The sequence below is a fragment of the Belonocnema kinseyi genome, chromosome 3 (assembly GCF_010883055.1).
Source record: "Belonocnema kinseyi isolate 2016_QV_RU_SX_M_011 chromosome 3, B_treatae_v1, whole genome shotgun sequence".
In the NCBI taxonomy this organism is placed as follows: Eukaryota; Metazoa; Arthropoda; class Insecta; order Hymenoptera; family Cynipidae; genus Belonocnema; species Belonocnema kinseyi.
In genome coordinates, this window is record NC_046659.1 from 149,750,505 (window position 1) to 149,772,686 (window position 22,182).

General features: G+C 27.6%; 3 protein-coding genes across 6 annotated transcripts in view; 1 reads left to right on the plus strand and 2 right to left on the minus strand.

The window, feature by feature from the left end:
* The window catches only part of LOC117168897 (short transient receptor potential channel 4-like), a 70,007-nt gene extending 59,729 nt beyond the window's left edge, over nucleotides 1-10,278 (minus strand). For both annotated transcript variants that reach the window (XM_033354826.1, XM_033354825.1), the window contains exons 1-2: nucleotides 10,185-10,278; nucleotides 9,759-9,899 (exon numbers count right to left, since the gene is read on the minus strand). In XM_033354826.1, the coding sequence (XP_033210717.1) occupies nucleotides 9,759-9,899; nucleotides 10,185-10,226 (183 nt within the window). In that variant the 5' untranslated portion in view covers nucleotides 10,227-10,278. The remainder of the gene's footprint in view (nucleotides 1-9,758; nucleotides 9,900-10,184) is intronic.
* Nucleotides 1-22,182, plus strand: part of LOC117168900 — a 218,341-nt gene that overhangs the window by 89,339 nt on the left and 106,820 nt on the right. The gene's annotated exons all lie outside the window — the stretch shown is intronic.
* The window catches only part of LOC117168899 (sonic hedgehog protein A), a 66,905-nt gene continuing 62,450 nt past the window's right edge, over nucleotides 17,728-22,182 (minus strand). The window contains exons 3-4 of one of the 2 annotated variants that reach the window (XM_033354828.1): nucleotides 18,450-18,829; nucleotides 18,102-18,303 (exon numbers count right to left, since the gene is read on the minus strand). In XM_033354828.1, coding sequence (XP_033210719.1) covers nucleotides 18,202-18,303; nucleotides 18,450-18,829 — 482 coding nt within the window. In that variant the 3' untranslated portion in view covers nucleotides 18,102-18,201. Of the gene's footprint in view, nucleotides 18,830-22,182 lie in introns of both variants that reach the window. The other variant, XM_033354827.1, reaches the window with a different exon arrangement.

The window sequence follows — 22,182 nt, forward strand, 5'->3', positions numbered from 1 at the left end:
CGATGGTAATACAGATTCCTTGCAAAATTGACTTGTATAAAACGGAAGACATTGCTAAAGACAGTGTGTGTTTCTAAAAAAGGATTCTTCTTTCGATCTTTCTAGCAGCTTAGTGGTAAAAGCACCCGAACGGCAATCGAAAGACTTCTGGTTCGTTTCCCAGCGGAGCGAAAGAGAAGTTTTTTTCAGAAAGAAATTAATTAAAAAATTTTTTATTTATAGCTCCATTAAGTCTGAAAAGATATGACAAATTTCTGTTCTTGGAGAAGTTAAATTATATCAATAGTGTTGATTTCCATTTTCACAGTTGGTGAAAGATATCTCCAATAATCACCTGTTACCATCTCCGATGGTAATACAGATTCCTTGCAAAATTGACTTGTATAAAACGGAAGACATTGCTAAAGACAGTGTGTGTTTCTAAAAAAGGATTCTTCTTTCGATCTTTCCAACAGCTTAGTGGTAAAAGCACCCGAACGGCAATCAAAAGACTTCTGGTTCGTTTCCCAGCGGAGCGAAATAGAAGTTCTTTTTTCAGAAAGAAATTAATTTAAAAATTTTTTATTTATAGCTCCATTAAGTCTGAAAAGATATGACAAATTTCTGTTCTTGGAGAAGTTAAATTAGATCAATAGTGTTGATTTCCATTTTCACAGTTGGTGAAAGTATCTGCAATAATCGCTTGTTACCATCTCCGATGGTAATACAGATTCCTTGCAAAATTGACTTGTATAAAACGGAAGACATTGCTAAAGACAGTGTGTGTTTCTAAAAAAGGATTCTTCTTTTGATCTTTCCAGCAGCTTAGTGGTAAAAGCACCCGAACGGCAATCGAAAGACTTGTGGTTCGTTTCCCAGCGGAGCGAAAGAGAAGTTTTTTTTCAGAAAGAAATTAATTAAAAATTTTTTTATTTATAGCTCCATTAAGTCTGAAAAGATATGAAAAATTTCTGTTCTTGGAGAAGTTAAATTAGATCAATAGTATTGATTTCCATTTTCACAGTTGGTGAAAGATATCTCCAATAATCACCTGTTACCATCTCCGATGGTAATACAGATTCCTTGCAAAATTGACTTGTATAAAACGGAAGACCTTGCTAAAGACAGTGTGTGTTTCTGTAAAGGGATTCTTCTTTAGATCTTTCCAGTAGCTTAGTTTTAAAAGCACCCGACCGGCAATCAAAAGGCTTGTGGTTCGTTTCCCAGCGGAGCGAAATAGAAGTTTTTTTTCAGAAAGAAATTAATTAAAAAATTTTTTGTTTATAGCTCCATTAAGTCTGAAAAGATGTGACAAATTTCTGTTCTTTGAGAAGTTAAATTAGATCAATAGTGTTGATTTCCATTTTCACAGTTAGTGAAAGTATCTGCAATAATCGTTTGTTACCATCTCCGATGGTAATACAGATTCCTTGCAAAATTGACTTGTATAAAACGGAAGACCTTGCTAAAGACAGTGTGTGTGTTTCTGAAAAAATGTTTTCTTTCAATCTTTCTAATAGCTTGGTGGTAAAAGCACCCGACCGGCAATCGAAAGGCTTCTGGTTCGATTCCCAGCGGAGCGAAAGAGAAGATCTTTTTTCAGAAAAAATGTGATTAAAACGAAATTCGAATTCATAGCCTCATATAGTCTGATAAGACTTTAAAAATTCTGTTATTTGAGAATTTAACTGAGGTTGATAGTGTTGATTTCAATTTTCGCAGTTGGTGAAAGATATCTCCAATAATCGGTTGTTACCATCTCCGATGATAATACAGATTCCTTTTAAAATTGACTTGTATAAAACTTAAGATCTGTTTTTTTAAAGGCTAATAAAATTTCAAAGAAAGTTTTCGAGTCTGATTTTTATTTTTTTAATAATTTTTTTATAAATAAATAAATATGACGAAAAAAATGACAACTTTTTTTATTTGACGTTCTCGGTGCTCGTCAATAACAGAAAGATTGTTGTCAACGCCGATGTTTCATAAATGTTTATTATATGAAGTTATTTCATCTTGATGCAATGAACAAAAAAAAATTTATAAATAAATTATATTTTCAAAATGTGTTCTCTAAAATTTAAAATAATTTAACGTTTTTTCAGGCATTTGCCGTCAGAAAAATTAGTTTTTTTCTATGTAAATTTTTTAAATTTAGGAAACTCATGATAATTTTAGAAAATTGATAATTTGTGAACGAATTTTAGGATTTTATCTAACTTTAATAAACAAATTCATTATTCGAGCACTTATCAACGAAAAAATTAGTTTTTTTTTTTTAAATCAGTCCTTTTAATTAGGAAATTCATGATAATCTTAGCAACATCCATCACTATTTGAAACATTTAATTTCTTTGAACTAAATTTAATAAACAAATGTTTTTACGTCTACAAATGCCCGAATAATGCATTTTCTATTTTAATTTGTTAAGCAAAAACATAAAATTAATCAACTAATTATGAATGTTATACTGAAATTACATTAAACTTCCCAATTAAAAGGACTGACATTGAAAAATACGAGTTTTTCTGTCGACAAATGCCCAAATTATGCATTTTTAAAATCAAATTTTTTAAAAAATCATAAAATTTATCACCAAGTTATGAATTTTTCTGAAATTATCATGAGGTTCCTAATTTTAAAAAATTGACATGGAAAAAAACGAACTTCCCTGACGACAAATGCCTCAATAATGCATTTGTTTATTAAATTGGTTTATAATAATAACAAGAATAGTTCCAAGAGAAATTTTGTTTATTAAAATATTGTTTCCATTCAAATTTCTTGCAATATGACATAAAAAGGTTTAATTATTAATAATTATAGAAAGCATATATTTTCAACAAATAATTTGTTTATAAAAAATTTTTTGTTTATTGTATCATGATGGAATATATCTTTATATAATATAAATCTATGAAACGTCGGCGATTATAACAATTCTCCCATTATTGACGAGCACCGGGAACGGCAAATAGAAAAAATTTCTATTTTTTTCGCAATATTTATTTATAAAAAAATTGCGAGACTAAATTAAAAATCAGACTTGAAAACTTTCTTTAAAATTGTATTAGCTTGAATAAAACATCCAAACCGGTCCACAGGTTCAGCCGGAATCGTAATTTGAACCAAAAAATGTACTTTTTCCCCACTGTGCGACAATCGGAAGACATGTGGTTCGATTCCCAGCGGAGCAGAAGGACCCTTTTTCATACAAATTTCATTTTTTTAAATTGTGTATATTCTTAAAAAAATATAGATATATCTTAATCTAGAAATAATTTATATTCAATCGCATAAGTAAATAAAGTCATCATATAATATTATCAAAGTATTTTCTATCTTCTATCTGTACCAAAAAAATCCGGCTATTTGTAGCAAAATTTCGGTACAAATAGACTCTCACATTCCTGTGCATTACCCCTTACTTCCTATGCCGCCCTCACTTTCCGGACTTACCCTCCCTTCATTTCTCAATACTTTTCCTACTACATCTACCTTCATTTCCCCTCGTGTCTTCATCTACACCTCTCTTTATTTCCCTTTAGCTTCAATAACCTCCCCACCCCATATTTCCCCTACTTAACTCCCTTCATTTCCCCTCGAATCTCCTACTTCTTCTCCTATTGTGAGTTGTAAGTTAGTAGTTTGGAATTAGGAGTTAGTAGTTATAGGAGTAAGGAGTTATAGAAGTTAGGTGTTAAAGAAGTTAGAAGTTATAGGAGTTTGGAATTATAGGATTTAAGAGATATGGGATAGAATTTTAATAGTTATAGGAGTTAGTAGTTATAGGAGTTAGAAGTTAGAGAAGTTAGAAGTTATAGGCGTTAAGAGATATGGATAAGGAGTTATGAGTTATAGGAGTCAGTAGTTAAAGGAATTAAGAGATATGGGTTAGGAATTGTGAGTTATATGAGTGAGGAGTTATAAAATCAAAGAGATATGTGTTAGGGGTTATAAGTTATAGGAGTTAGTGGGTATATGAGTTAGAAGTTATAGGAATTAGAAGTTGTAGATTTAGAAGGTATAGGAGTTAGGAGTTAAGGGATATGGGTTATGCGTTATAGGGCCTAGGAGTAATAGAAGTTCAGAGATATGAGTTAGGAGTTATGAGTTATAGGAGATAGAAGTAATAGGAGTTAAGAGATTTCGATTAGGAGTTATGTGTTATAGGAGTTAGGAGTAATATGGTTTAAGAAATATGGGTTATGAGTTAGGAGTTCTGGACGTTAGAAGTTATAGGAGTTAAGAATAAAAATGATACTTTTCAACTTTCTCATAATTTTTAAATTACAGTGAGATAATGAATTCAAGTTTACAAACATATGTGTTTAAATAATTTATTATTACTTTTGATCATATTTTCAATCAATAATAATAGAATGTTGTACTTTTTCATAACATTTTCCAATTTTGTCTAATTCTCAGTTAAAGTGAGGCAATATTTACTTAAATTTAACAAATATAATTATTTGAATAATTTTTTATTATTCTTAATAATACTCTCCTTGAATAATGCTAGAAATTTGAGTTTATTTTTGAAATTTTAATTCTTTTTTTGCTTCGCACCTATTGAAATAATAATACAAGGTAAAACCCATAATTATTTAAGCAATGTACTTCAAGTTAAAAAAATACATATTTCTATTAATTTAAACAAAAAGGCTCTAGGTTACTACTTGAAGGAAAATTTACATTTTATATGATTCATGAAAATATAAAGAATCCTTGAAATATCTGTTTTATTACAGAAAAATATATTCACAAAAAAGAAAAAGATTCTTTAAAAAATGATTGTCTCAAATACTAATTCATTATTTCTTCACAAACAAAAATTCAAAGTACAGTTCGAAATTTCAGAAAAAACTGCTCTCGCAATTAATTAAGGGAAGATTGCTATAAACAATAGTAAATTTTTTAAAGAATTATATTAGTTAATTTGCATTAATTATTACCTTCATTAGTGAAAGGTGGAGAAAAAGTTTGAAATTTCAGAAAAAAACGTAACTATCTAACACCAATATAGGATAAGATAGTTATAAACAATAATATTTTGTTTATACAATTATTTTTGTAAAATTTAATTATTACGTCGCTCTGAGTGAAACATATACAACAATTAAATATTTTGGAAAAAATCGCAACTTACGAATATCATTCATAGAGAATATTATTAAAAATAATAATAAGTTGTGTAAACAATTATTTGTTTTAACTTCAATTAATTATAAGATCACACTAATTTAAAAGTAAAGAGAAAGTGGAAAATTTGTGTATTACTATAAGAGAATGATGTTATAAATAATAATCAATATGTTTAATAATTATTTTTTCAAATTTTTTAATGATTATTAACTAGTTCTGAATGACAAGCTGAAAACAAATTAAAAATGTTTGAAAAGGCCGCGACTGTCTAACTCTATTCTAAGAGCAAAATTCTATAAATAATGATAAATTGGTTTAAAAAACTGATTTCAACATTTATTTCTTAATAGAAAATAATAATTTTTGTATTAGAAACAATTTGCATTAAGAAAAACCGCAAAAAATCTTAATTAGCACGAAAAACTCGCAACACACAAATGTTTACTAATGGGGTTAGTTGGGAACCCATAAATCCGACTTATGGGGGTGATATTTTAAAAGCAATTTTTGATTCGTATCAGAAAACGGGCTTCTGTTAAAAAAACCTTAGATTTGCGGGACCTCTAAATATTATTTTCAAAAAAGCGCTTTTATTTTTGTGTGGATTTAAAAAAGTTTGTGGGCGGTATGCATTAAAATCCGGAAAAAAGTTTTCAAAAGCATTTGGACCACCTTAATGAGAGATCATTAGATTAGGAAAGTATTTTTAGAATTTTGAATTTATTCTTCATTTTTTTTATATTTAAGACATTCCAAGGTTTTAAATTTGCCTTTGACCTACTCACAAATCATCAAGAAACAGGTTTCTGTGAAAAAAATGAGCTTAAGAACTCTTAGGTTTGCGGGACATCTAAATATAATTTAAAAAAGCGCTTTTATTATTTTTTTTAATCAAACAAATTTTTGGACGATAAGTATGAAAATTCAAAAAAAAAGTTTCCAATGCTTTTGGACCACCTTAATGAGGAGTCACTAGATTAAAAACCTATTTTGTAACATTTCGATTTAATTTAATATTAAACTTTATACTAAGAAAAATAAACAAACAGAAAAACCTACGAAATTGTTGGAAAATTTTATTGTTGATTTTTTTATATTTAAGATTCTCCAAGGTTTTGAATTTACCTTTGACCTACTCACAAATCATCTGGAAACGGGTGTCTGTATAATAAAATTAAGCTCAAGAACTCTTAGGTTTGCGGGACCTCTAAATATATTTAAAAAAAAATCGCTTTTATTTTTTTGTGGATTCAAACAAACTTGTGGGCGATATGCATTAATAATCGAAAAATGTGTTGTCAAAATAATTCGGACCACCTTAATGGAAAGTCATAGATTAGTAAATTATTTTGGGACATTTTGAATTAATTTCCTATAAGACCTAATACTAAGAAAAATAAACAAAGAAAAAACTAAGAAATTGTTGGAAACTTTTATTGTTGATTTTTTTACATTTAAGTCTCTCCAAGATTTAAAATTTTTTTCGAAATACTCACAAGTCAGCAGAAAGAGGATTTCTGTAAAGAAGCATGGAGCTTAAGAACTTTTATTTTTTCGGGACCTCTAAATATAACTTAAAATATTGCTTTTATTTTTTTGTGGATTCAAACAAAAGACGTATGAAAATTCGAAAAAAAGTTTCCTAATGCATTTGGACCACCTTAATGAGTAGTCATTGTGATGAGACAAAAAGGAGGAAGTTTGGAATTCTAATTCTGAATTGTGAATTTTTTTCTTTCTCTGATTTCGCCGCATAAAATTATTTATAAGAAAGTAGATTTGATTTCAATGTTAAATAAATAAAATATCGAATGATTTGGTTATAATTTTGGTTGTTGGATCATGCGCGGTTGCTCGTGAAGCCTCTATAAGCTGGCCCGGATTCCCGATGGAATTTACAGCGGCATGGTCATTTGAATAATTTTTATCGCTGTTCGCTTGAAACCATTGTCTTGTAAAGCGTGCCTTGAAATATGGCCAGAGATACACGAGGAGCCTTTTCTTTTTCGCTGAGCTGTACGCCGCGCGCCGCGCCGCGCCGCCGGCTGGGAGCTCGTTCGAAAAGAAAAGGAAAAATAGAGAACATGCTAAGGTACCCACGTGTTCTCTTATATATTTATATATAGAAAAAAATAAAAAATTATTTGGCCCTCTCTAATTGTATATATGTTAGTGCCCCGCGTTTGAGTAGTTAAACGTTTTAACAATTCTAATAATTTCTATGTTTAACCGAGATTAGATTAGACATTTAATCTGTTGAAAAGTTCATTCCATCGATTTAAACTTCATTTTTTTTTGTATTTAAAAAAAATCACATAGTTCAGTTTATCATTCGAATATTCTAACCAACAGATATAATTCCACATTTCCAGTACAAATATTGATTTTTCAGTAACATAGGTTAATTTTTATTTTATTAAACATTAAAAAATAATCTATTTTATCATGAATAGTTTTATGGACAAGGAGCATGAAAAAGATTTGCCATTAAAAAAAAGTTTTTCAGAACTACGAGTCGAAAAGTGGGGTAGTTCGAAATCTGTTTTTAATGGTGAATATTTTTCATGCTTTTTGTGCATAAAATTAATCGTGGTAAAATAGATAACTTTTTAATCTTAAATAACATTTTTTAAAGAGAAAGACTTAAGGTCTAATTTGTTCCCATTAACAGGGTTAGCTTATTAATCTTTAAAAAGTTTTTCTAATTGATTCCAAATAATTATACCTCATTTTCTTGAAAGAATTCTTTTCTTTATTTTTGTAAAAATAATAAAATTTAATATTAGTAATTTTAGAAATGCATTAATTTTTTGTATTATTTCTTGTCCTTTTTGTAATAGGTAATAACCTAATAAATATTGGTTCAGAATCAACCACAAACAAAAAATAGATGAATTTTTAACCTAGTTTAATTTTCTACTAAAAACATGAATTTTCTACTCAATAGTTTAATTTTCCATAAAAAGAAGATTATTGTTCCTAAAAAATCAAACAGTTAAATTTCTGGTTAAAAAAAAAATAATTTTTAACCCAAACAAAGAGAAATTTGTAATAAAATGTTAAAATCTTTAACCAAAACCGATAAATTTTAATCAAACAGTTATATTTTTAATGAAAAAAATATCAAATTTCAAACAAAAAAAAACGAATTTTTAACAAAATAGTTGTATTTTTATACAAAGAGATAAATCATCAACTAAAACTAGTTATTCTTAATAAATTAGTTAAATTTTCAATTAAAAAAGAAAAATTTGAACTAAAAATGGAAAGTTAAATTTTCCACCAATAAAAATTAGTTTAAAAAATGTTATAGTTAATAGTTCGACTAAAATACTTCAAACAAATTGTTAAATCCTTATAAATAACAGATTCATTTTTCAGCAAACAGTTTCAATCAAATTGCTGTCTCAATAAAATAGTTGAATTTTCTTTAGCCAAAACAGTTTAATCAAAAAGTTGCATTTTTCATAAAAAAAGATTAAATTTTGACCAAAAGAACGAAATGTTCATACAGAAAATATGAATTTTCATCGATATAAGATCAATTTTCTACCAAAACTGGAATACTTAGATTTTCAGTTAGAAAGTTAGTTTTCAATAAAAATTTTTTTAAAACAAAATAGTTACATTTTCAATTAAAGAGATGAATCTTTAACCAGACTTTTATTTCTAACAAAGTAGTTAAACTTTTAAGCAAGTAGCTAAACAAATAGTCAAGAAAGAATTTTCAACAGAATAGTTAAAATTTCAAATAAGCAGATTTATGCAAGTTAACTAAAATCCTATATGGATTTTATTATATGTATAAATTTTCCCTAAAGTAGTAAAATGAAGTATTTTTGTTTAAATTCAAACTTCAGAAAAAACTCGTTACTTTTTAGCACTTATTTAAGGGGAGACAGTTATGAACATTAATAAATTGCTAAAACAACTATGTTTGTTAAATTGCATTATTTGTTTCTTTCTTAAGTAAAAAGTGGGTAAAAAGTTAAAAACTTGAGAAAAATCTGCAACTCTTTATAGCATTGATAAAGAACAAGCTGGTTATAAACAATCAATTATTTAAATAATTATTTTTGCGAAATTAAATTTAATATTAACTCACTTCCAGTAGAAAGTAGAAAATAGTAGAAAATTTCAGTAAAAACCGCAAATTTCTAGCATTATTGAAATTGAATATTATTAACAATGATCAATAATTGCTTCAACAATTAATTTTTTTAACCTTGTTATTTACCTCACTCTAATTAGAAATTACACAAAAATGGGAAATTTTTTGAAAAACTGCGATTTTTTAGCATTACTCTAAGAAAATATTATTAAAAACAATAATAAATTATGTAAACCATTATCTTTATTAACAATAATAGAGTAGTACCTCACTCTAATTGAAAATTGGCCAAAAAGTGGAAAATTTTTTAATGAAACGCGACTTTTTACCTCTACACTAAGATAAAATTGCTAAAAACAATAATAAATCGTTTAAACAATTTATGCAAACATCTAAGTAGTAGTGTGAAGTAGTATTTTATACATTAGAAATAATTGACATTAAAAATCGCAAAAAATTTATAATTAGACCACCTTAACCTACATAGTGCTTGAATTGCAACATTTACTTCATATGACTTACTTGAAAGTTAATAGCATTAATGTTGAAATCTTTGTGATTTTGTAAGAATTTTTGGGCTTCCGCCACATTTCCGCAGTTGACGATATCAAAAAACTCTTTTTCTTCATTGTGAAGAATCTGGGTGAAAATCGTATTTGAAGGCTAAAATGTAAAGGTCGCTCTTAAATACGTCATACATACCTCAATACACTCCACTCCCAATATAAGACCGGGTTGTCACGCTTGACTGAACATCCTCTCTTTCGACCCCGCGACTCCTCTCATCAAGAAACTGCGAAGGCCATCAGTTCTAGGAATACCGTAAACCGGGGGGTATTATATCGGGAGTTGAGTGCATTTTATATTATGTAGATTTTTTATTATTGACTATATTTTTCTAGATTTAGGTTTATAAATGCGAGTATAACAATAAGTAAGAATAATTACCCTTCCGTGTTCATCTTCTTCTCGGCTGCCAATTTCGGCCATATTTTTATTTAATTTATAATTAAAATCCAAGATTTTTTTTAAATTGATTGTATCTCATTGTGTTGTAAAAAATTAAGGTTATTAGGTATAATGACAGAAACTATCAGTTGTCACTTCTGAACTTAGGAGCAGAAGAAAAAAATCTGTCACACCTTCAAATATATAAAAAAATAAAATTATAGACAAAAACTTAGAATATCTTTATTTAATTTCTACAATAATTTGTTGGCGGCACCGGTAACAAAAAAAATTATCGGTGCCGACAGTAACATTTCTGGGAAAATTTTAAATGATTTAGATTTTATTCTTGGTTTTATTTTACAATATTAATTACAAGCTTTGAAGATTTCAAAATATGTTTAAAAAGAATCGAAAAGGTTTTTAAACCATTTTTTAAAAATTTTTTAGGAGTTAAAAAAATATTAGAAAAACTTTAAATTATTTCAAAAGTATTTCAAAGTTTTAGAAGTTTAGAACAGATTCAAAAGTGATTTAAAATTTAAAAAGATTTCAAGATGTTTTTAACAAAATGTAGATTTTTAGATATTTTGAAATAAAATGTTGAATTTTATCTTAAGATTTTAGAGAAGAGTTATATTGATTTTTTTATTTTGATGAATTAATTTTAAGAAAATTAAAAAAAAAATATTTAGTAACATTTCAAATGATTTCCTAAAATATCTGAAAAGAATGTCGAAGATTTTAAACCAAACTTTTTCAATTTTTTAAGATTACAAAATTTTAGAAAAAATTCTTGACAAAGTAATTTGAAAAGAATATTACTAAGAATTTTTGAAATTTACAAAATTTAAAAGATTTCCAAAATTCTCCAAAAATAATTTGCAAGATTTTTAAGTGGGTGAAAAAATTGGAATCATTTAATATTTTTTTTTAATTTCAAAAATAAATTAACTTTTTAAAAGATTTCAAAAAACTTAAAATAAAATTCAGAATTCCCAAGATTTCGAAATACAATTTTAGAGCTTTTTCGACATTTTCAAATGTTTTCAGATCATAAAAAAATTTTTCTTGAGCTTCCTAAAAATAGTTAAAGTGGTTCTTTATTTTTAAACATAACAAAAAATAAAAAATTTTTTAAATTATTTTCAATCTTCAAATTTTTCCTGAAATTTTGTAAAATCCTGTACAAAAATTACTTATAAATTTTCTAGATACTTTTTCGACGTATCTGCGAAATCTTTAAAACTCGTTTTAAATTTTCTTCAAATTATCATTTACCTAAAAATGTTTTTTCTTTATGGACTCAAAAATTTCCCTGTTTGGTTTGAAAATTTAACTCTTCTGGTAGAAATTTCGTCTTATTTAAAATTAAATTGAAACTTTGGTTGAATAATAAAACCGTTTTGGTTGAGGATTCTACTATTTTGCTGAAAATTATTTTTTTCTGAATTCAGTTCGTTTTGCTTTCAAATTAAAATATTATCTATTTTTAAATTTTAGAAAAAAATTAAAATTATAATTGAAGGCCTAAAAAGATTTCAATGTATTTGAAACAAAAATTAAGAAGCGTTTACGAATTTTAAAAGGTTTTATGAAAATAACAAAATTTTTCTTAACATTTCTGGGAAAATTTTAAATCATACTTTATTTCATAAAATTTATTTTGAAAGAATATTTGAAAAAATTTTCAAAATACATTTTATGAAATAAAGTATCATTTAAAATTTTCCCACAAATGTTAAGACATTTTTTTTATGAAACATTTTTAAAATTGTAAAATCTTCTTAATTTTTGTTTTAAATTTGTGGAAATCTTTTTAGGTCTTTAATTACTATTTAAACTTTTTTCTAAAATTTTGTAATAACGCAAAATACAAATTTTTTACTTTATAATCTTTAACGTTCTTTTCCGAAAATTTGGGGGATCATTTGAAAAGTCAGGAAAATTCCAATCATTTTGAAAACTAGTACAGTAGTTTTTAAAGAATTTTAAAAATATTAAAAATTTAAAAAGATTTCATAAGGCCCTAAACAAAACGCGGCTTTTTGAAGATTTTAGTATAAAATTTGAAAAACGACATTTTTAAAATTGTCAAAATTGAATCTGAAAGTTTTTAAAACAATCTACCGAATAATGCCAGAGCGTTTAAAAGATATTTTGTTTTTTATAAGTTTTGAAGAGATTAAAGATATTTTAAAACCTAAAGATTTCTGAAAATTTGTAAAATATTTAAAAAAATTTTCTTATCGTTAAAAATTCCTAAATTAAATTTATTCAACTCTAAAGAAAATAAACAATCAAATTAACAAATAAATAGCAGTTCATAATTTTTATTTTGTAATTTGTACTAGAAAATATTTTAATGTTTGGTCATTCTGTTAAAAATTTCTCGTTTATGGCAGGAAATTAATTTGATTAATTGAAAATTTATCTTTTTATTTAAGGATTCAATTACGAAAAATTTAACTAAAGTTTCGAAAACTAAATAACAAATTTCCAACATTTTATAATCGTAAAAAAATGTAGATTTTTGAAGATTTTCAAATAAAATCTGGAAGTTCTTTAAAATGTTGCAAGGTTTCAAGATATTGAAAACATTTCAAGATGCCTCGGAATATTTGAAATGATTTTTTGTTTTGAAAAATTATTTCAATCGAAATTAGAAAAATATTTCAAAATATTACAAATGCTTTCTAGAATTGCCAAAACGAAATGAAATATGTTAAGACTATTTTCGGAATAATTCGAGTAATTTTAAAAGATATTTAAAAAATATGAGAAGTTTTGAAGAAATTGAAAATATTTTAATACTTTTAAATATTTTTAGGAATTGATAAAATAATGAGAAAAATGTTCAAGCGTCAGAAAGTCATAAATATTTTTGTAAACTTACTCAAATTTTTCCAAACATTTGTCAAAATCCTGTAAAATATGCAGAAGACTTTTCCCATTGAAATTATAATTTTCCTAACATTATTTTTTCTTTCTTAAATCAATATCATTTTTGGTAAAAAATAAAAAAAATTTGTTGAAAATTCGTTTTTTTTTAGAAAATTAATCTTTTTTGTTGAAAATTCCTCTTTTTGGTTGAAGATTTAATTATTTTCTTGATAATTTAATTTTTTAAATGAATTTAACTATTTTTTATTTAAAATAAAAATATTTTCGGATTGAAATATCATCTATGACATTTTTCGTTTGATAATAATCTTCTTTGTTTGAAAATCAACGATTCTGTTGAAGATTAACTTTTTTTTGAAATTTTGATTTGAAATCTGAGATTTTCAAAAATCTTTTAGAATTTTCTCATAAATCTTAGGAAATTTCTAATTATATGGCCTTAATAACAAATAAATAAATAACCCTAAAAATAAATATTTGTACGAAAGTTTCATTTTGTTTTAATTTTTTTTCTCCTTAAATCGAAAACTATATTTAAGTTGGGTTGTGTGGTAGAGAGTAAATACGAAATAAAAAAGATTGTTTCTCTTTTGATGATGCAATTCTATTTTTGCTGATATATACAAGAATTTCAATTTGTTTGAGCTACGTAAAAATAATCATTAATAATAATTACGATAATAATATAATATATAATAATATAATATTTCGAGATAATTTATGCATCAATATAATAATAATAATTATTATATAGTAGGGCACAGTTAATTTGTAAATAATGGCGCGAAGATATAATAACGATTAATAAAAATGACAAGTGATTGCGCTTAACAATTATTATACTGTACAAGGGAAAGAATTCACATTTGCAGTCCATCAAGTCGCGATATAAGTCCCTACATGATTACGTCCATAAATTTCTTCAAAAAAAAATAAAACCGGTTTTGAAAAACCGTGCGATTAAAAAAAAATTTTATTCAAGAAATCGGATAATCTATATATAATTTCTGGGAATTTCTGATGAAAACCGCAAAAGGAAGTGTCTTATACTTTATTTTTGAATAATTTTTCGAAATGCAAGAGGTGCGGCGAAACTGTTATAAATGATACATACAAAGTATAATACTGTATTTCGCCTCGGCCTTTCATTTGCTCTTTTTTGAGTCATTACACAATTATTGTCGATTTCATATGTTTTCTGCAAATCTTTGCGATAAAACCCTGTACAATTGATACAAAAAAAAAAGAAGAGCTTTGCACCGAAAAGCAGCCAATTCCTTTGAATCTGATGTATACCAATTCGAATTAAAATAAATATGATGGGAATATGTATATATATATAAATATGTACATAGTATATATGGCAATATATACTACGTGCTGATTACTCTGAAAAATATATTTTTTCAGCAGCACATCCAAATAGTTTCTAAAAAAAAAAAAGAAAAAAAAAAACATTCATTTTCAATGAAGTCGTACATTATATGGAATAAAACATAAGGGCATTAACGTTGCACCAATTTCAATGTGTATATATATTGAACGCATGTTTAAGTTAAATAACGAGCTTTACAGAATTTGCGACCAAATGTTCTTGCGCAGTCAGAGAAAATACAAATATTTCTTTTATTTTTTCATTAAAATTGATCGTCCTGTTTAGCCAGAAACAGGAAAATTTGTTCCTATCAAGGTATTCTTATCTAACTATCAAATCAATCCTCGTGATTCAGACTGCAACGAAAGAAGATTCAGACGCAATTGTTATATCTTTTATTTGTGCTATCAGTTTTTTTAATTAATAGTAAGAGATTTCCATGCACGAATTACAAAAGTAAAACACTTATCTTCGACTTTTGTGAATCGGTATGAAGTTCCCAATAATAATATTAATAAAATAATAATAAATAACGTATATCCTAAGGACTCAGTACTCTTACTAGGAATTGAATATGGAAAAATTAATTAAATTTTAAAGCGCGTTATACTAATCAGTGGACGTTTTCAACGTCTCTTCTTTTTCATAGTTTTGTGGCCATGCGTTTACTATATATTATATATAGGCACACCGATTTTGAATTATACACTATTAGTGGTAAAAATTGTTATTTTATTTGCCTCACTTCTAGACAAAGTGCGAAAAGCCAAATGAATTCCTATATTTTCTTGTTTTTTTTTTTTACATGTATAGTGTTTTTCTTTGATTGATCAGATTAGAGACAGAGCATTTGATTCCTACACGCCTAGCATTCATTACCGGGACACACATATATGCACACACATATACGGACACATACACGCAAATCTCATGTAAACTTTGATAAAGCTTCTTCTTATTCGTTTCGGCATATCGAAGTAAAATATACCTGCTATTTATACACTTTTATTAAAATATACTACATGCACGTCACTCGGTGAACTGGCCAACATTGTCTTTGACGATGCTCGTTAAACACATCATAAACATCGTCATTCAAAATATTGTCACCGCATATGCGGCGAAAGGCATAATGGAAAGTGTTGTACTTGACGGCACAATTTAGTTACTCAATAAAAAAAGTACTGGTTAAGGTTACTAGACACGCCTGGTTGAACAATTTCGAGTTCTGGTCAATATGACTAGAAATTTCAGGCTAATTGGGTTTGGTTGATTTAAATTTTTAAAAAATAATTGTAAACACTTCAGTTCTAAAAGTAACTTGAAGAAAAACTGAAATATTATTTCTTTTCATTTCCCAAAAGTAAGAAGTCATTATGCAACCATCATTAAGAGAAATTAATATGAAAATATTTTCACAAATAAAAGAAATTGTAGTAAAAACGAAAGTTACAATGGCGTTTTAAATATTTTAGGTACTTTATAAACAATAAGATAATTATTTTCTTCATTTATTATTTTCTAATTATTGCGAGAGTTGGTTGAATTTATTAATTGTAAAATGATAAGTAGAAAAGCAAAGTTTTGATCAGGCACTAATCTCCAACAATACGATTTTGTTTAAGGGTGCTAAAAATCAAGTTACTAGAGAAAAAAGTTTTCTATAATTTTAAGAATTGAAATTTCAGTCATGTGTTATTAAACAAATAAAAAATTTTCGTGAAAAAGTTTAAAAGTTACGAAAAATAATTGTTCTGACTTGCATTTGAATATTTTTAATGTCCCTCCATCCGAGTGTTTAAAAAATGGTCAAATTTTAATAAATTTTTGTTTCCGAGTTTGTTAAAAGCAAACAATCATCAAATATAAATATTTGTTTAAAAAAATGTTTCTTTACAAACAATTGTTTCAAAGATTTCAACCACAGAAAAATTTACGTTTAAAATTGGAAACACTAGAGTTGCAAAAAATGATTTCCACAAAAAAATCATATATTAAAATTCAATTTCTTTTAAAAATTTTTTAAAAAGCGATAAGAAAAAATCAATTGCAAAAACATTGTTTAAATACATTTTTTTCTAAGTTTACAAATTTTCTCAAAGAAAAGCACCTTTTTTATTTGAATTAAAGTCATCAGCATTATTATATTGATTCCTAAAATCATAGAAAAACTATTTTTTTTTAGTGAGACAAAAAAAGTTTCTTTGGAAAAATTATTTTGGTTATTTTTTTATTTAATAAAATTGACTATTTTTAACTTCAGAAGTAAAATTTTTTTAATTTTAGACTTATCAAACAAGGTCTTATATTTGTGCTGAAATTATCTAGCAATAATTTTCAGTCGGTGAGGATAATTTTTGAAAATTGTTTATAACGTTAAAAACAAATTAATTAACAACATTTATTTTTCGAAATAGGAAAGGTTTAGCTCTTTAAAATCAAATATTTAGGTACAGAATTTAAGAGAAAATAATGTTTTGTCACAATTAATTAAAAATATATGCTATTTGGTAATTATTTAAACCATTTTTTCAACAAGTTCACTGTTTGGATATTTTTCAACGCATAGGCTCAACTTTTTTTTACGAAATTAACAACATATAATAAGTAGTTAAACAATTTTCATAAAAAACGAAAGTACAAAACTTTTATGAATATTTTTTGAGTATTCTTTAAAAAATAACAAAACTCTGAATTTGTTTATAAAAATTGATTAAAGAATTAGTTACATCTGTAAATTCTCTGGATTTCAATGAGGTAAACAGTGCCAGTTCCGAAAAAAAAACTTTCCTTCAATAAATCTGCAAATCTTAAAAACAATGATACTTCAAAGCTAAAAAATTTCAATATTGTTATTAAATAAAAATGATACCAAATTTTATGTTAGAAATTCAAACACACTGATATTTTTGAAATTTAAAAAGTTTTTATTTTAATAACCGTCCAAATTAAATGAATAGTGTGGGCTAGTTAAATTAACCAAATTCTGCTTTTTTAACCAGATTTTCTTTTTTTTGAGTATGTGTTTAATGAATTGCCCGACATAAGCAAACGCAATCCACTCCCAAAAGAAAAATTTCACTTAAAAAATTGTAATGCATTTAGTCAGGATGCAGGACATGCAAATTTTCATTACCCAGAGAAAATAAATCTCCGATGACATTAAGTTATAAATAATTATACTAATGAACGATTTTTTATCTGAAATTTCAAAATTGCAGAAATACACTAACTCAATATGTACAATTTTTAGTGAAACCTTTGCAGAAGGAAATGTATCATTGATATTTTCAAACATCCTATAATACTCTTGCACTGCAAAATGGTCTCACATAATTTCGGATTTTAGAATCCTCATTTAGAACAAGATTTTTCTTATCCAAAATATTATAATGCGCTACGACTAGCTCCATAATTTTTGAAATACAATTAGATAGTTTTAATTATATTTAAATTTAAACTCCAAGGTCATATTTTATGCTCATGTGTGTTTTGTTTATATTGTATAGTACGTGCAATTTTTTTAATGGAAGATGTATCACGTTCACCATTTCTAAAATATCTAACAGTCTTTCACGTTCCTAAATTTACACACGTCGAAATTATATAGGTAATTTACATGCCCGTATAGTCCCCTAGTACAACATTTTCGCCGGAACTACGTATGAGGCCAAAGAGTACAACATGGAGGCATACCAGAGAACACCTTCCGGTTCTTGCGAATAGTTAGAAACCTGGTCAGATTTTGCGGACCTGAGTTCTACTGATTCTCTCGTCACAGATTCCTTGAAAAGTTTGGAGAACCTGCTGACAATACCGGATGTGAGACTCTTCCAGAGCCTGTATGGAAGGAAAGAATAATGCGCTATGGTTTGACTGTCGATGATGGCATAACAGGAAGCAACAACATCATCTACGATGAGTGTTCCTTCGGAAGTTAGTGGAGCAAAAACACCCTTCTCGAGGACGAGTTTTGCATCGATTACCCTGTCATATCGGAGACGATCTTCCACTTCGTTTTCACTGATTTCACCAGCAGAAGAGGAATCTCGTATTAAAATCCTATCGCCAATCTCGACTCTTGCAGAAAAGGTGATTGACTTGCCCTCTACTGGTACCAAATGGGCAGGCGTCAAGGTCAAAGATTTACCAGACTCGGTTGTTATGTGCACGAATTGTCTTCTTTCTGAAGGTTGTCGGTCTAGAAAGCTGATCACTTCGCTGTAAACGATGTCACCACGAGAATCAAGTGCTGCTATTCGTTCTCCAATGTGTAGCTCATCCAGTCGTCTTCTGGCACCTTTCTCTGTCCTGACTATGCTCTTGCCTGGGAAACAGCCTCCGGATTTGCCCGCGGAAGATGATTCTGAAATCAGATATGATAGAAATATATTAGTTTTCTTATTCTTCAACACAAATTTGGTTGTTACAACTAAGTTTTTCAATTGGCACAGTCATAGAAGCAACACAATCATTTGTCTTTAAGATATCCTTTGAATCTTCTCATAGGACAACTGTAGAGCTAGTGTGTCCACTGGGTAAAAATATTTTTGTAAAAGCAACACAATCATTTGGTTAATATAAGAATATGCTTTTGTTAGAGGAAAATTTGCATTTTGTAGGTATAATCAAATATTTCATGTATGCAAGAAAAATTAATTGACTTTACTGAATCAAAGCTTTGCGTCTCTTCTGCTGACATTCTCTTTAAACGAACAATATTTGGTTTGATTTTGTGAAAGAAAATAAAGAAGCTATTTTCATGAAATAATACTAACTTCTAATGTAAAATTGTGCAAACTCACTTTTTACGAATGTTAATTTCTATAGGAATATAAATCTAAACAATAAACGACAATGTGTTGCTTTGTCTGACATATCAGCTGACAGTAACCATATTGAAAACTGATTTGGTACAAGCTAACAAATTTTTTGGGACAAACAACAAACAGCATTTAACAAAAAATTTTGTTTTTGATAAATATATTCACTCAGATAAATGTTCTCTTCTGTCAAAAGGATGTTTCTTGACAGTTCAAACAAATGAAATTTCCTTTTAAGTTTAGGATTCAGAGGGTTTTCATTTGTCTACAAAAAATTTGTTTGTAGCAAGCATTATTATTTTGCGACAAACCTCATCTAATATTCCAATCAAATAATTCTGTTTGTATAAAAAAGACATTCGCATGATTCAAAACAAAACAGACAGAAGGATGATGTTTTTGTTTCAAGACAATTAAATTTTCCTCTAACTATTGTTTAAGAAAATTATTTAACAAAATAATTTTGCAGCCCTAACTGATTTTCTATCTTAGTGAATGTAGTGCTTCTTCAGTTTTTAACTCTTTCTCCATTATGCAACTGTTTGATCCACTTTCGGATCAAAATTTGATACCTTGGAATGCAGTGTGTTGTAATCTTCTTCTTATGAGTATTATTCGTGCACCCTAATGCTTGAAGGCACATATTAAAGTTCTTTAATTGATAATAAAAAATGCCCATTATATTATAATAAAAAATACGTCCCGAACATTAGTGGCTTTCAGAAGAACGATCCATGGGCACACATACACATGCGCACAATACATATAATGGAATTTATTTATGAATTTTTTGGTTAACTCGACACCTGAATATACACTTGGCGCACACCTTTGAATATTATGTTCGCCGCCAAGTAAAGTGTCATGCATGCATATAAGCTTCGAGAGAGTTTGAAGCCAATCGGTTCTTCGATCTGGTAATTGGATCCCAGAGATGTCGTTGTGACGACGTGTGTAAGGTGTGTGACGCAAACTCGGACGGACAAGTTCGAGGACCGCAGTCACCGTGGGAAATTGTATTCGTATTGCTTTCCAATACTCTTGTACTTTTCAAGAAAGGCTCTATCTACAATTTTTGTGAAAAATGTGTTTCTAGTACGCCTATGTACATAGAGAAGCTTTTCGTCTTTATTCGCGCCCAATTCGGTTCAGCTTTCCAGAAGAAAAAAACGTATCTACAGTTTTTGATTTCCAACTAATTTTTATTGCAATTATTTGAGTAATTCTTTAATGATATATTAGTAACGATAGTACAATATGGTAGCTTTTAAGTTATAAGAGTTAAAAATAATTAAAAATTTTTTTTAATTTAAAATCTTTCATTGATTTTAGTTAAGGTGCACTGAATTTAGAAGAATTTTACGGAATCCAAGAGAATATGATAAAATTCATGAGAATTTGAGTGAATTGAACAACGAAAAATAATTTAAGTATATTGAAAAAATCGAATTAAGAAAAACGTATTAAGGCCATGTGATGAGTGGGTCACGTGGCCAGATTTGGTGAATTCAAAAGAGGCTCGATGATATTTCATTTTTTAAATTCTTTAATTTTATTTTTTATTCTGACTTGTTGAACATCCCCATTGTATCTATGACACCCAAAGGGTGGAAATCGACTAATTTATTTGCCTAAAGACAAACCCTAAAAATGTTTGGTTGAATCCTGTATTATATAGACAACAAAATATTTGGTTGGCCCAACTAAATTTATTACTTGTTTTAACCTATTTGTTTGGTAGATGGAGTATTTAATTGATTCAACAAACAAGTTTAGTTGAGTCAACTAAATATTTTGTTAAATCAACCAAATAAAAAAAAACTTTTTTTGGTTTAGGCAATTTTTTTCTCAATATGGTGCGAATGAACAGGAAATAGAAAAAATATAGACCAAAGTGAAAATTGGTGACGCGTGTTAAGTCGACGCGTGGATGGTGGATCGTGGATCGCACCCGTCAAGCTTTTTGGTGCGCATTGGGTCGTATCGATTTCGCGCGCCAATGTCTGGCGCTCGGTTTTAATTCGAGCCGGCAGGTTCGCCCCGATTTATTGGCATTTATTTTGAAATCCGAGCCGGGTCTAAAACGCGAGCATGGTTCGCTGATTGCGTATACGCAGGTAAATGTAACAAACAAGTCGAAGAAATTGACGTGATCAGAAAAAGCAAAGCAAGACAAAATTTCCAATGAGCATGTGTACAAATAGAAGATATAAAAAGATGAGCGCAGGTTTCACTATGCCAGCAATAATCGCCTGCATAATTACCTCCACAATTTTCATCTAGAAATAAAAAAATTACCTTTTTTGGTTCTAATATTATCGAAATAGATTTAGAACAAAATTATTTTACGTGAATTTATTGTAATGCAGTTTTTAATTTAGATAAACTCTCGGGAAAGATATAACAGGGTGACTGAAGAACTTTATTTTCAAAAAACTCCACATTTTCCCAAATTTTTAATTTTCAACCAAAAAAGATAACTTTGCTAAAATAGAAGATTTATTTTTAATCAAGGTGAATGAATTTTCAACATAAGAGTCCAATTTTCGACCAAATAAGGTGGCCTTTTTTGAAAAGGTTTAATTTTCAAAAAAAATAATTAAACTTTTTACCAAAAAAGATTCATCTTTACAAAATACCTAAATTTTCTACAAAATAATGAAATTTCCAACAAAATAGTTTAATCAATAACAAAGTATTGGATTTTTCTACTTACAAAGATAAATTTCATATTATAAAATAATCGAACTTCGAAAAAAATATGAAACTTCCACCAAAACCAGTTACATTTTTTAACAAAAAGATGAATTCTTAACAAAACATATAATAGTTAATTTTGCAACCAAAAAGAAAACGAATTTTGAGCAAAATTGTTCAATTTTCTACCAAAGATTTA